This window comes from Syngnathus acus, chromosome 14, assembly GCF_901709675.1.
Source record: "Syngnathus acus chromosome 14, fSynAcu1.2, whole genome shotgun sequence".
Lineage (NCBI taxonomy): Eukaryota > Metazoa > Chordata > Actinopteri > Syngnathiformes > Syngnathidae > Syngnathus > Syngnathus acus.
In genome coordinates, this window is record NC_051099.1 from 6,980,308 (window position 1) to 6,993,010 (window position 12,703).

A 12,703-nucleotide genomic window follows, 5' to 3' on the forward strand; every position below is an offset into this window, starting at 1 on the left:
CATCTATCTATCTATCTATCTATCTATCTATCTATCTATCTATCTATCTATCTATCTATCTATCTATCTATCTATCTATCTATCTATCTATCTATCTATCTATCTATCTATCTATCTATCTATCTATCTATCTATCTATCTATCTATCTATCTATCACAGGAAGTGACGTCACAAATCCATTGCCACTCACATACGATCACTCCAAGTTTAGCTGGTGCAAACTGACAATAATCAACTTCAGGTTATGGGTGTCATTGTTTAATTTTTCCCTAAAAATGTCATGCGTCCTTGAGTTTTCGCAGGCTGTCAACAAACGCCGTTGCCAGTCGGTCGGTTAGCGTCAAGTCCGTGCCGGCTTGAAGCTAACTAGTTAGCTTGCTAGTTAGCTAGCTACCCTTAAAGCTAACGTCACGCAGCTGTCAGTTAGCAAAGCTAAGTGGCTAGCAAGGTGCAGTGCCACCGGCTTGTACGGCGTGTGACCCTTTTCGGACATTAGAAGCTGCAAAAAAACTGCAACTAATGGACAAAGACGAAGCGGACCGGTTGATAGAGAACGCGAAGCTATTGTTACGGGCAGGACGGAGGGACCGAGCGCTGCAGCTGCTATATGAAGCCCAGAATATCTACCCCAGCACCCGGGCTAGAGGTAACATTAGCAGCCGTGCATGGAACAAGCCAAGACTCATGCTGGACCATTATACTCATGTAATGTTACCTCATTACAATGTTTTATTTTTGGCTGACGTGCGTCTCTGGCTGCTTTATTTAGTACGAGACATGACTAAGCTGTTGAACTTTTGTGCTGTGTGGACCACCCGCTTCTGGAGTTGATATTTCAAATATTAAAATATTCCCTCTCTCATACTAGCTACATGAAGGTAACCAAAGGTGGGCAGAGTAGCCGAATACTGTGCTGAAGTACTGTTACTTCAAAATATGACGTAGTTAAATATCTATATACTATATCCTTTTTCATAGGCTGTAAGTGAAATGTGAGGCCAGGAGGAAGGACTGAATATTATTTGTCTACTTCAAATAACGCATTTGGGAGACACTGGATTAGATGATGCTGGTGTTCTTATGGTGTGGGTGGTGTGTTTTTATTTTAATCATTGGTATACACTCAACTAGTAGAAGACTGTGCAAAATGATGATTTGTGTTTTTCATTTTTTGTTCATTTTGTTATTCTTGTCAATCATAAAGAATCAAGTTGCCATGATTCAATTTGATTACCTTGATTTGGATGACAGAAGTTGAACCCACACAGACTTCACTCAATGTTTTCTTTCTCCTCTGAACACTTCTCTCTGTAGTGCTGATTGACGCCCTTATCAAAAATGGAAGCAACGCTGCTCCGGGAGCGAACTACGTGCCCCCGCCCAAAGGCTGGAGAGACGAGGACTGTGGAAGTGCAGCGAGAAGTCAGGTGAACAGCGATGACAGGAAGAGCTACACAGAAGAGCAGCGCCAGGGTGTTCACAGGTACACAGCCATGACCTCATGATATGAAGGATTTTGTATCTGAACACCCACAATGTCACTGCAGGATTAAGAATTGCAGAGACTTCTATGAGATTCTTGGTGTTCCCAAGGATTCCAGCGATGACGATTTGAAGAAGGCGTACAGAAAGCTGGCCCTAAAGTTCCACCCTGACAAGAACTTTGCTCCTGGAGCCACAGATGCTTTCAAAGGTAGAGCAGTTTGATGTTACAAATATGTCCAATGAACTTTGGTGGAGCTTTGTGCTCTTGTTTGTAGTAGCCAAATCAGTTATCTTTTTTTTTTTTTTTTTCTTCAATTTTTCTAAGTCAAGTAAGCTTCCTTTGAAGTGTCTTCAACATTGGTGTTCTTCCCTTAGCAATAGGCAACGCGTACGCCGTACTGAGCAATCCAGATAAGAGGCAACAGTACGATCAGTACGGCGATCAATCGACAGCGGAGAGCGCACCCCAACACACCACCCACCATCGCCACCACCGAAACTTCCACAGAGACTTTGAGGCCGACATTTCCCCCGAGGAGCTCTTCAACATTTTCTTTGGAGGACGTTTCCCTACAGGTGGGGATGTGCCAGGCTGTCCTGTCTTTTTCCGCTAAGATTCACATGTGGTTGTTTTAGACGAGTGCCGTTGTCTCCCTCAGGCAATATTCACGTGTACACCAACCAGGGCGCCTCGTACTCTGAGTTCTACAAGCCTCGCCGCCGCCGAACTTATGAGCGACGCGAGGATGTGGCGGAGGACAACCCAAGTCAGGTGACTCGCTCAGGGCCAGGAGGGATTAGATATGTTTAGAAAACGTTGCGCTGCATGCTGCAGCACGAGCACACCTACTCACAGTGTTGTGATGTACACTCAGAACACCTTCACAGCTCTGCTGCAGCTCCTCCCTGTCCTGGTGTTGATCCTCATCTCGGTGTTCACTCAGATGATGGCCACCAACCCACCTTACAGCCTCTTCTATAAACCGTGAGTGTGCCGAAGAGCCGTTGCTCACGTTTGACAGTGGGCCGTCGCCGACCACGCGCGGGCTGTGTGCTTTTAGGAGCATGGGCCTGGTGGTTTCCCGGGAAACGCAGCACATGGGCGTGCCGTACTACGTGGATAAAGGTTTTGAGAAGGAATACCACGGCGGCACCCTGGACGAGCTGGAGAAGACGATCGAGAGCGACTACGTCGAACACTTGCAGAGCAGCTGTTGGAAGGAGAAGCAACAGAGTAAGACTGCTGACATTTACTGCTGGTGATCTGTTTCTACACCCAAATATTAGTTTGACGCGTGAAACCCTTTCGCTCTCAGAGTCGGACTTGATGAACCTTGGGCAGCTGTATCGAGATGAGCGTCTAAAGCAGAAGGCCGAATCCATGAGGCTGGACAACTGTGACAAGCTGCATCGATTGGTCGGACGTCAGCGAGGCAATTGAAGGACGGTTTGTTTAACAAGGAATGCCACTCTGGTACATTATTATTATTATTTGTACGATTACTGAGTTTATTTATCCACTTGGGCCATGATGGCAAGAATCATGCAGCAGAGTTGGGAAAGAAATGTGCCTTCTCTCCTCCGAGATGGTCGGAAATACGTGTCAGCTGCTTTGGTGGCCACAGCACTGAGGCTCTGCCCTATTTGAACTTTTTCATTTTAGATATGGTCCCTGCCTGAGGTCATTGTGCTAAGATATATGTATGTCCGCGCGCTTTGATTTGAATATTTTGCTGACTGTTCAGTGCCCTTGCCACAATAATCAATTAATCACCATATTCCCTACAGTGACTTGAATAATTCATCCTTTGGACAAAACGCACTGTTATACTGTGAAGTTATGGACTTTGTTTTTATTTATTACATATTTATTTATTTAGTTGAAATCAAAACAAATCAGACAAACGAAGTGACTGCCTTTTTGTTGTTTTTTTTGTTTTTACTCCGCGCTTTATCAGTCAATATTGAGCTTTCCCCAAGATTGTCCTTTTCAAAACCAAAACAGACATTTGAAATGAAAAATATGGACATGACATTACACAAGAATTTACATTGCCGTTACGGTGCCATACGCCGTTGGTTTATTGTGACATGTTCAGGCTCATTTCAAGCACTTTTATTATTTAATACTTCTATGTTGCATGTGCCCTAGTGAAAGATTGTTTTAGTACGTATTGCCTTTAGCAACATATTTTCAATCAATATTGACTCACCACATTGATTCAATGGCATTGACGGCATGTTTACTTAAATACCCTTGTTGGCTTTTTCAAACAGAACTATACCAGAAAATTCAAAGTAAAATGGACTGTTTTGTGACTCGTGTCTTGTTTTGTGTTTCTGTGGTTTCGATTCTGGATGCATCATAAATTGATCATGCTGAAAGTATGTCGGCGATTTGAACATGCCATTATTCCACTTGAATCAGCAAGAGCAGGAAATAAAGCAGTTCACAAGAAGTATACAAGCCAAACTTGAATTTATTGTTTAAAAGTAGTGTTATTATTATTACATCCACAAAACACAGTGAGATTACCACAGTACTGCTTCACTCAAAATATAGGTAGGTATGCGCAAAACAAACACAAAATATACATTTAAAATTATTTAAAGGTTGGTAAAATGAGGAAAAAATAAAGGTTTCTTTTTTCCCCCTTAATGCCTTAATAAGGTAACACCACCTAAAAAAAAGTCAAGCAAACCAAAGTCTTTGGCCTCTGTTTTCACACAGTGTCTTTACGTTTACTGTAGTGCATTTATCACCGTTCAGTCCACCGCACTAATGTAGACCAGATGCAGCCCGCCTGAAGGATTAGTTGATTTTGAGGCTTTATAGACACTTATACAACCTGATGTTCTTGCCTGTGAGCAGGCCATGAGTGATGTGGAGCTATCACAGGCTTTGACCCACTCTTTCGGAATCCCCTTTTGTAATCTGGGATTACACGTAATCCATTTCTGCAAGATAGGAGCTTCCCCACATCCAGTCTGCAGCTCATTGGAAAACTGAGAGCAAGTTGGGGATTACACATGACGCCGATTGAGAAGGGGCGGGATTCTTTATCATTTAAATCTTGGAAGTATTAACACGTTTCACTTACAGTGTCAGATTTAAATTATTCTGCCTGTTTTGTTCATTTCTTCATTTTGAGGTCAGCTTCAATGGCACAGCGGCGCCCTCTGGTGCCTCCATCCTACATGGACGGAAGAAATTGTGCATTGTATGATTTAACTGCTTCAATAGAAACAGTTCAGCTCTCCTTTACACGACAGACTCATTTGAACGAATAGGTATTATTTTTATTATCTCAGTATATTTTCAGTAACTGAATTCATCCATCCTCCCATATTGCAATGCTTACTGTTTCAACTGAATCTTTGTGTGTGTGCTTGTGAGCGTGTATACTTACAAAAAGAGACAGCAGAAAAGCAGGAGAGGACATGGAGAAGGCGTCCTGTGAGACGCAAAAGCACATCAGAACTAGGATTCAAATATGTAATGATGCAATTGAAACATTTTGAAGACGTTTTTGTTTCAACATACATGACTAACAATTGTATTCCCATTTTTGGGATAATTAGTCACTTCTTTTAACCTCTTAATTTGTCTCCTCTACGATGCACCTTGTCTGTGGAGTCCTGCCGTCGCAACCCCTCACGGCCCCTCAGGCCTTTGGCGCCAATACCGGACTCGGAGGTCTCCATGATGAGCTGGGTGGCTAGAAACTGCTGGATCTGCTCCAGGACGTCACGCTGCATCTCCACGGCCATGTGGTACACGTCGTGATCCAGGCTGTTGTACATGACTGCGTTCTGAAACATCAGCATGATGTCCCGCTGGAACTCGGCTGTGGTTCGCATGGAACCACTTTCGATGTTCTTCTTAATGGTTGCCAGGTCCATGGGCCTGCAAAAAGACAGAACGTGGGAGCTGAGAGATTTCACCATCATAGACGCCATCTGCACAAATCAGTCCAGGTCAGTATATCCAGTTTTATCAAGATCAATTATTTATATAGTTGATGAGTCCCACATAAACAAGCCAGTGAGTTGAACTCAAGTGCATTGGTGCTACAGTAGGTTCACGCTTACCTGTGCACAATGCTATGATATCCTGGTGCAATTTCATCTGTCACCGGCTGCAGGAAGACATTTGCATACCTACAAGCAGTCCCATAAAAGCAATGCGGCAAGTGTGAAATATCAAAGAATCACACTTTTAAAAAGGTCTGCGGAGGATAATAGATGGAGCTTTACCTGTGATTGGCAGCCGCACGCCAAACCAACATAATGGCCTTCTTCCAGATCTTGTGAGCTTGCAGAGCCTCCAGGTCCTCGCTGCACAAAGAGCTACACAAGAATGTTATGTCAGAATAAGTTATGAAAATCCTGACTCAACTGACCTTTCGCATGACACAATGCAACTCGTTAACTAGACAAACGGAAAAAAAAACCGTACAACTGTGACGACGCGGGGCTGCTGGGGATGGAGTCGGCCGTGGTGTGGAGCTGCAATGATGACGAAGCTGTGTGGAGGCTGCACGCGTCCTCGCTCTCGCTGGCCGCGCGCTCCATCTCCATCTCTCCGTCAGGCTCTGACGAAAACCCCTCGACGCCATCCCCATCTTCCTCCTCCTCGTCATCCTCATCGTCTTCTGGCCCGTTGACCTCATTGTCTAAATTTGTCCCTGAGGCATTGTCTTTACTATCGACACATACGTCACTCTCCTCCTTTATCTCCTGCAAAGATGGAGGATGCGAGATTATACAGTGGAGGTACTATGACAACTCTGACGCGGTGGTGTACCTGTCTTTCTGTCACTAGCGAATCTTCTAATACTGATTCTGCATCAAAGTAAAACACTCCATTAGATTTGCCTGCACAAGCGAATGAGATCAAACCACAGGATGTACATGTTTATACATGCGTGCGCTCACCCTGACTGGTGGTTTCAGATCTTTGCTGTGCCCATCTCTCTTGCAAAGGCATGTGGCTTTTATGGTGCACCGCATCTCTCATGGCCTCGAGCTGTGCAGGTGCTCCGCTGAGGCGCTGCACAAAACTCCTGACATCGCATGAGGAGGTTGGTGGAAGGCCACTCTGTCCCACTGGGCTCTCCGCATCACAGTTTTCTTGACTACTGCACGCAGAGGAGAGCTCGGCTGAAGTTTTGCCCTGAATGTCTAACTCGTCTGCTTGATTCCTTGTCGGGCTTCGGATGAGAGATGAAGACCGAGGAACCCCCGGGGGGTCTTGGGTATGGAACGGCTCGGCCTGCCAGGAGCCGGGAAGAGTGTGGCCGTTCTCTTCGCACAGGAAGAGAGCGGCTTCGACTGCAGCCGCATCCAAAGCATCTGCAGCCTGGAGGAAAAAGGTAGACGAGACGTGACTCGTTCAATCGTACACGACAGTTCTTCTTCCTCAATGTTTTACGTGTGGAATTGCAATATACCTTGTCCTCGATGATTGCGATGATGTCCCCGACCGTCTTCAGATCCAGTTCATCTGCCATATAGGAAACTGTCACATCCTCCTCACTCGGCTCGGACACTTTCACACCTACGGGGGGAGGCTGGCACCCAAAGGACGCAGATGGTGCGATCACATCCACCTCTGCAAATGAATGACGCATCAAAGGCATCACACTGGGCTCAGTTTTGAACATTTTGGTGGGTGTACTAATTTCACATTTTTAAATCACACCACTGCACTTACAAATATGTACATCTTGGATCATTTAGGATCATGTGACAACGGGCAAGTGTGAGTTTGAGACCTGAACATGCTGAGGCCGCAGATTTCACTGGCGCAGGGGTGGTGCTGGAGTCTGTGCTGACCATGAATCCTAACTGTGCTGAGAACTGGGAGGGTCCCGCCTCGAGGAGTCGAGATAACATTGGAGCACCTTTCATAGAGGTAACAGCAACACAATAGTGACATTGGATTTTTATTTATTTTTTTAACTACACAGGGGTTAGTTGTGGTTAAACAAAACTGCAAGTATGCAGTAGATTGCACGTGTACCTATTCAAATGTCCAGAGAATATATTTTACCTGATGCTGGAGAAAAGGGCAGCGTCAACTGCAAGTCGTGTGCTACAGTCATATTACCAGCAGGTACGTCACGCTCTCCAGTCTGACACATACACAGGACACCAAAATACATACGTTTGCTTTCAGTACAAATGATGAAATCATTTTTCATTGTCTTGGTTTAAAAATGTTCAACCTACCAATCTGGATGTCGTGGCCAAAATGTTGCCTTTCTTCAGCAGCTCAGAGAGGAGTGGAGACGGGGGTGGTGTACCTCTCTGGGCCAGGACTTTCTTCTGGGTGGGGTCATCACCAAGTAGCGGGTTCTCGTTACCCGAACCGGAAGAGTCGGCAAATGACATTGATCTGACAGGACCTGAAGCCTAAAGACAGACAGAATCCGAAACGTTAGCTAGGTCATGTTATGAACATAAAAACCCTAGGACTTACATCTTTTGTAGATGAAAAATCGGAATGAGAGCACGGGAGAGGGTCAGCAGAGGGAAACTCCAGGCTGGTTGAGTTACAACCCGTGGGTGAATGCATGGCGGTGCCTGCCACACGCCGAGGTGTGTTCTTTGCTACCTGTCTGGCTGAAAGCGAGAGGAAGAGCATTAGGATTTGTTTCTCATTAGCGCTGCCGTGACAAATCATAGATAACGAGATGTACAAAATCAAGGCGATACCCTGATAGGCAGCGTCTGTGACTTTTCTTTTCAACTCTGCTTCTTCCTCTTCTAGTTTCTGTTTCCTACACAATACATTTCAATGCATCAGAGAATCATCGTCATCATCTTAAACACACGCAAAAAAAAAAGATGTGGTTGTATCTTTGGGTGAACTGTGAATTAGCTGCATTTTACCGCTGAATTTCCTTCCATAATTCTTCCAGTTTGGAGTCTAGATGGCCAGCTTGAATAAGTTCCGACTCTCTCTTCAGTGTCCTGTAGGTTAGGAACAGGGTTTACTATAATACTGTATGTGTCCTAATACTTTGTGGTTTATGATAGAAAATTGCTGTAAAAAAAAAAAAAAATCACCATCTATGGTGTATTTATGTACCTGTGCTCCTCTTGCGTTTGTTTGATTAACTTTTTTAATTCCTCAATCCTCTGAGTCGTCAGCCTGCGCACTATCACATCCCCCACCGTCTCTACCACCTCCCCTTTCTCGCCTCGCTTCCTCCTGCAATCACACAATGACAGTGAAACATTGCCCTATAGGGAAAAGCAGTCACTCAGGTCGTATATTGTTTGTATATTATTTTTGCCGGCAATACTGCCCATGCTTTCAATCACTCACTTTGGGGCGTCAGTGTTTTCTAAGAGCTCAGAATACTTGGAGGCACAGTGCTGTGAACAGAAGTGTGTAAATAGTGTGTAAATTCATTTCTTCTCTACTGTGAAGGACATTGAGGACAACATCATGCCTTTTGAGAGAACCAGTCAGGTGGCCGCCCGGGTTCTGCAAATGGTTTGATGGCTCGACTGACAGAGACCCTGCAAAAAGGAAGATGAAACATGAGATTTCCTTCAAGGTCAGATTCTGCCACTTCAATAACTACATAATCACCCCATCATATTACATAGTTGCCGCTGCATTTGGTTGTCATTTTATTTAGTTTTGAAAAATTGTGGACAGCGAAAAGCGCAGTCCAGTAAAATCACATGCAACTCTGGGTCTTCAGTCTAACACCTGTAGGTTGAAGTTAATAGAATGACGGCTAAGTACCAGTTCTGATCTCCACTCCTCATAACCGATGTGGCCAAACACAGCTTCTCCCTGAGTGACCATGCTTCTGTTGGGCCGATCACAAGCAGCTTGTGTTCTGCAGATGACCAAAAAAAAAAAAAAGTTGTCACAGCTTATGGAAATCCTGAATATTCATTCTAAAAAGAGGAAAGCGCTTCCATTCCCCGGCCTATCTTGCTAACTCAAGCTGCAATCCAAATCCTTTGTACTCAATGCATTGCTGAGTAGCAGCACACGCACGCATGCTCATGCTGTGTCCAGCTGACGTGTGTGTCAACAGAGGTGTCAGCTGGAGAGACCTGCAGGTTGAGCGGCGGTGCAGCCGAACTTTGTGGTGCAAAAAAAAAAAAAAAAAAAGGCGAAAGCACTCACATTCGGCTAGCACATAGCAAGTCACAGCAACATCACCCGTTCGCCGACATTACTCACTTCCAACGCCGTTTGCCATCTTCCTGTCATCCCCGCACGCCGCGCATCCTGCCACCGCAAACCCCGGCAGTTAATACCACTTGTGTTATCACGACATGACGCGTGAGCGCGGAAACAAAACACCTTACAAAAATATGTGAACGCTCCCCGGGGGGTTTCGCCGTTGACGTTAGCGCGCGCACCCCATCCTCGTATTGTGCGTCTTAGCTAGCGTTAACTTCAATATCAAGTCGCCCAGTCAGAATGCAGCATTCGCTTCAGTCCGCCAGGCGTCCCGCCTTGATTCGAACTCTGTCAACGTTAGAGATCGAGCGGACGAACAAGAGGAAAAATAAATAGAGCGACGTGCTCGTACGACCACCGTCGTCATTTATCATTTAAAAGTAGCTAGCTACATGCTGTGTGCAGTGTGCACGCCCACCAACACGATCACTCAATGATGGTGGCGCGCACACGCACGCGCGCACCCATACATGCACATGAACGCGCACACAAAGCTGTATCTGCTGCTGTGCTAGCCCACTCTAAAAGATGAATTAGAACGACCATTGTTTCTGCACAAACTGTGACAAAATGGCTAAATAGAAATGCATCCGATTTTGTGTAAATGTACATAATCACTGAATTGGAATACTTAATAACCATGTAATAAATTTTGAGAGTTATTGGTGGGTCAGTAGCCTGCCACTATAAAGAAACATTCACACACAAAATACCATGAAGTCTTTTAAAATGGTTCATACATTTCCCCCCAATGGACAGATGTGATTTATGCATATCCCATTTATACACTGTTATTTACAGACAGTGTATTATAACCATTCATTTTGATCAAGTATAGTACAGTAATCTTTTCATTATAAGGCTAGAATGAACATTTTGCATGTGTCCCTAAAATGCTGTCCAGCCTGTCAATACAGTAAATAGTAAAAACACCACACACAAAATTAATTGAGCCACAACATGGTTATTACACTGCATTTAAGGCCCTTGTTGTGACACTTAAACATTGACAGTTCTGTCTTTAGCTCATCCTCATAGAGAGCCAATTGATTAGTGAGAAATGGTAATGAGCCACCTGACATTTAACAGCACAACGCAGCCACTTTACCCCCTGGTGCTTTGTGTAATAACTTATCACTATGGCAAACATTGCAGCAAAATCGTCGAGTGCTTTCATATAATCATGCAGCTTTTATTCAGATTGTACTTTTTTTAGTTAGAATTGATCATTCCTAAACAAGTTTTGTATTATATTATGAAATTGCGCAGGTGTACCTAATGTTGTGGCCGACACGTGAGGCTAAAAGCCATAATGTGTGGCAATTGAATAAATAATGCATATTCTCGTAAGGAGACTTCCTTCCGATCAGGCTGTGTAGGTTCATTTCCCACTCAGTATGTGCTGTCCTTGAGTGGCTGTGACTTTAAATACATTATGAAAAGACATCTGAATACATTCAGAATCCAGTGATTGTTGTATTAATGTAAACATTGAATCCAAATAGGAAATATCTTCTAATGTTGCTTGATTGAAATGCACTTTTGATTAGACCACGCCATCGGGTTCGGTTCATCCAATGCTGCAATGTCCTAATGTCATACGTCAGTAGGTTCAGCACGGCATGCTGCCTTGCACCTCTGCTCCGAGCTCACGCTGGGGGCAGAACCAGCCCTAATTAATTGAAGGAGGGAACCTGTTGAGGCTTCCCTCCCCATCTTTGCCATTAATCACACTTCATTTGATGCTGCAAGTTGCCGCTCAGGACTCAAGTGCACTTCTCAGCAAAGGAGCATCTCGCGGTGAGTGATGTTTGCGATGAATTTTAATTCTAAGGAGAAGTCTCGAGATTTTGTATATGAGATAGGGTTATTTTAAACGTCTTTAAGAAATGCTGCACCTGTGTATTAGTGTGCTGGTTGAACATTTGCTGAAGTATGTCTAAGTTATTTGATTTTGTTTTTTGTATTTTGCCCTCACTGACTGCAAATAAATATAAAACAATGTCATTGTTAGACCAATGTGGAGGGAAAAGATCATTAATAGTATTTAAGTCTGAACCACATAAATAATACATATATGTATTTAATATACATACTATATAATTGAAAAACAACAGCTCTGTTTTGTACAGCGTAAATATGTTAAGCTTTATTTACAGTCTCATCTCGCGCCCATCAGGGGAGCAGCACTGCCCTCCCTTGTCCTCCTCCTCTGAGACCCTCGCTGTGACACGTGCAGCTGAGACTCAGGGCGAAGAATTAATGAGCAAATTGAAACAGACTCAATACTCACGGCCCAGTTGCCTTCAATTATCAGTCGCTGAAACACACACACACACACACACGCACACAGTCTTTGTGGTTTTCACTGTATAAAATTGCCACAATTTTTCATGCATGTTTACTGCAGGCAAATTAGCGGCAGGATGTCCAACAACATGGCCAAGATTGCGGATGCAAGAAAGACGGTTGAGCAATTGAAGCTGGAGGTCAACATCGAGAGGATGATGGTATGTGTATATTTAATGTTGATACAAAGCAAAATGTTTCAAATGTCTTCCTCTTGTAGTACATAACGGATAATTCCATGCTTATGTTTTCCCAGGTATCCAAGGCAGCAGCTGATCTAATGGCCTATTGTGAAACTCATGCCAAAGATGACCCTCTGGTGACCCCAGTACCTTCCTCAGAGAACCCCTTTAGAGAGAAGAAAATATTCTGTGAAATACTGTAAGACCATTGTGGACATTGATATTTTTAACCTTTGTTTTAATATGAATGTCTTTATTTTTACAACTGCTTCGTTGTGCTATATGGCACGCAGAGGAATGAATGTCCATGTTTGAAACTGATAAAGATGGCAATAAAGACTTTCTGCAAAATGAGTGCAAAGTTCAGTTAAATGAGGTCACCCCCCCCCCCCCCCCAGCGATTCTTCCATCAGGAACGATGATGATAAAGCACATCTTATCTTTCATGCAAGCCACAATGTTTGTATA

The 12,703-nt window shown here is 44.1% G+C and overlaps 3 protein-coding genes across 8 annotated transcripts in view; 2 read left to right on the top strand and 1 right to left on the bottom strand.

Annotated features, from left to right (window-relative positions):
• The window catches only part of gng8 (guanine nucleotide binding protein (G protein), gamma 8), a 757,718-nt gene extending 745,129 nt beyond the window's left edge, over nucleotides 1–12,589 (top strand). The window contains exons 1-3 of one of the 2 annotated variants that reach the window (XM_037269083.1): nucleotides 11,099–11,504; nucleotides 12,115–12,214; nucleotides 12,310–12,589. In XM_037269083.1, coding sequence (XP_037124978.1) covers nucleotides 12,131–12,214; nucleotides 12,310–12,438 — 213 coding nt within the window. In that variant the 5' untranslated portion in view covers nucleotides 11,099–11,504; nucleotides 12,115–12,130 and the 3' untranslated portion in view covers nucleotides 12,439–12,589. Of the gene's footprint in view, nucleotides 1–11,098; nucleotides 11,505–12,112; nucleotides 12,215–12,309 lie in introns of those variants that run through there. The other variant, XM_037269082.1, reaches the window with a different exon arrangement.
• On the top strand, nucleotides 175–3,808 carry dnajc18 (DnaJ (Hsp40) homolog, subfamily C, member 18). 2 transcript variants are annotated; one of them, XM_037269024.1, is made up of 8 exons: nucleotides 175–647; nucleotides 1,316–1,484; nucleotides 1,549–1,694; nucleotides 1,862–2,062; nucleotides 2,146–2,258; nucleotides 2,362–2,471; nucleotides 2,548–2,720; nucleotides 2,803–3,808. In XM_037269024.1, the coding sequence occupies exons 1-8, from the start codon at nucleotides 521–523 to the stop codon at nucleotides 2,925–2,927; spliced, it is 1,164 nt and encodes a 387-aa protein (XP_037124919.1). In that variant the 5' UTR covers nucleotides 175–520; the 3' UTR covers nucleotides 2,928–3,808. The 2 variants fall into 2 exon arrangements, with proteins under 2 accessions (XP_037124919.1, XP_037124920.1); XM_037269025.1 differs by having other exon boundaries at nucleotides 572–706.
• LOC119133303 (bromodomain-containing protein 8-like) lies at nucleotides 3,949–10,145 on the bottom strand. Of its 4 annotated transcripts, XM_037268974.1 has the most exons (22): nucleotides 9,825–10,145; nucleotides 9,702–9,749; nucleotides 9,252–9,348; nucleotides 8,950–9,019; nucleotides 8,823–8,872; nucleotides 8,583–8,705; nucleotides 8,384–8,464; nucleotides 8,207–8,271; nucleotides 7,971–8,113; nucleotides 7,721–7,903; nucleotides 7,542–7,623; nucleotides 7,264–7,392; nucleotides 6,940–7,100; nucleotides 6,425–6,848; nucleotides 6,294–6,331; nucleotides 5,946–6,226; nucleotides 5,744–5,836; nucleotides 5,579–5,647; nucleotides 5,111–5,393; nucleotides 4,897–4,941; nucleotides 4,588–4,680; nucleotides 3,949–4,474 (listed from the first exon to the last, which is right to left on the bottom strand). In XM_037268974.1, the coding sequence occupies exons 2-21, from the start codon at nucleotides 9,718–9,720 to the stop codon at nucleotides 4,621–4,623; spliced, it is 2,496 nt and encodes an 831-aa protein (XP_037124869.1). In that variant the 5' UTR covers nucleotides 9,721–9,749; nucleotides 9,825–10,145; the 3' UTR covers nucleotides 3,949–4,474; nucleotides 4,588–4,620. The 4 variants fall into 4 exon arrangements, with proteins under 4 accessions (XP_037124869.1, XP_037124868.1, XP_037124867.1 ...); XM_037268973.1 differs by having other exon boundaries at nucleotides 3,949–4,680; nucleotides 9,830–10,145; XM_037268972.1 differs by having other exon boundaries at nucleotides 3,949–4,680.
• Nucleotides 12,590–12,703: the final 114 nt, after the last annotated feature.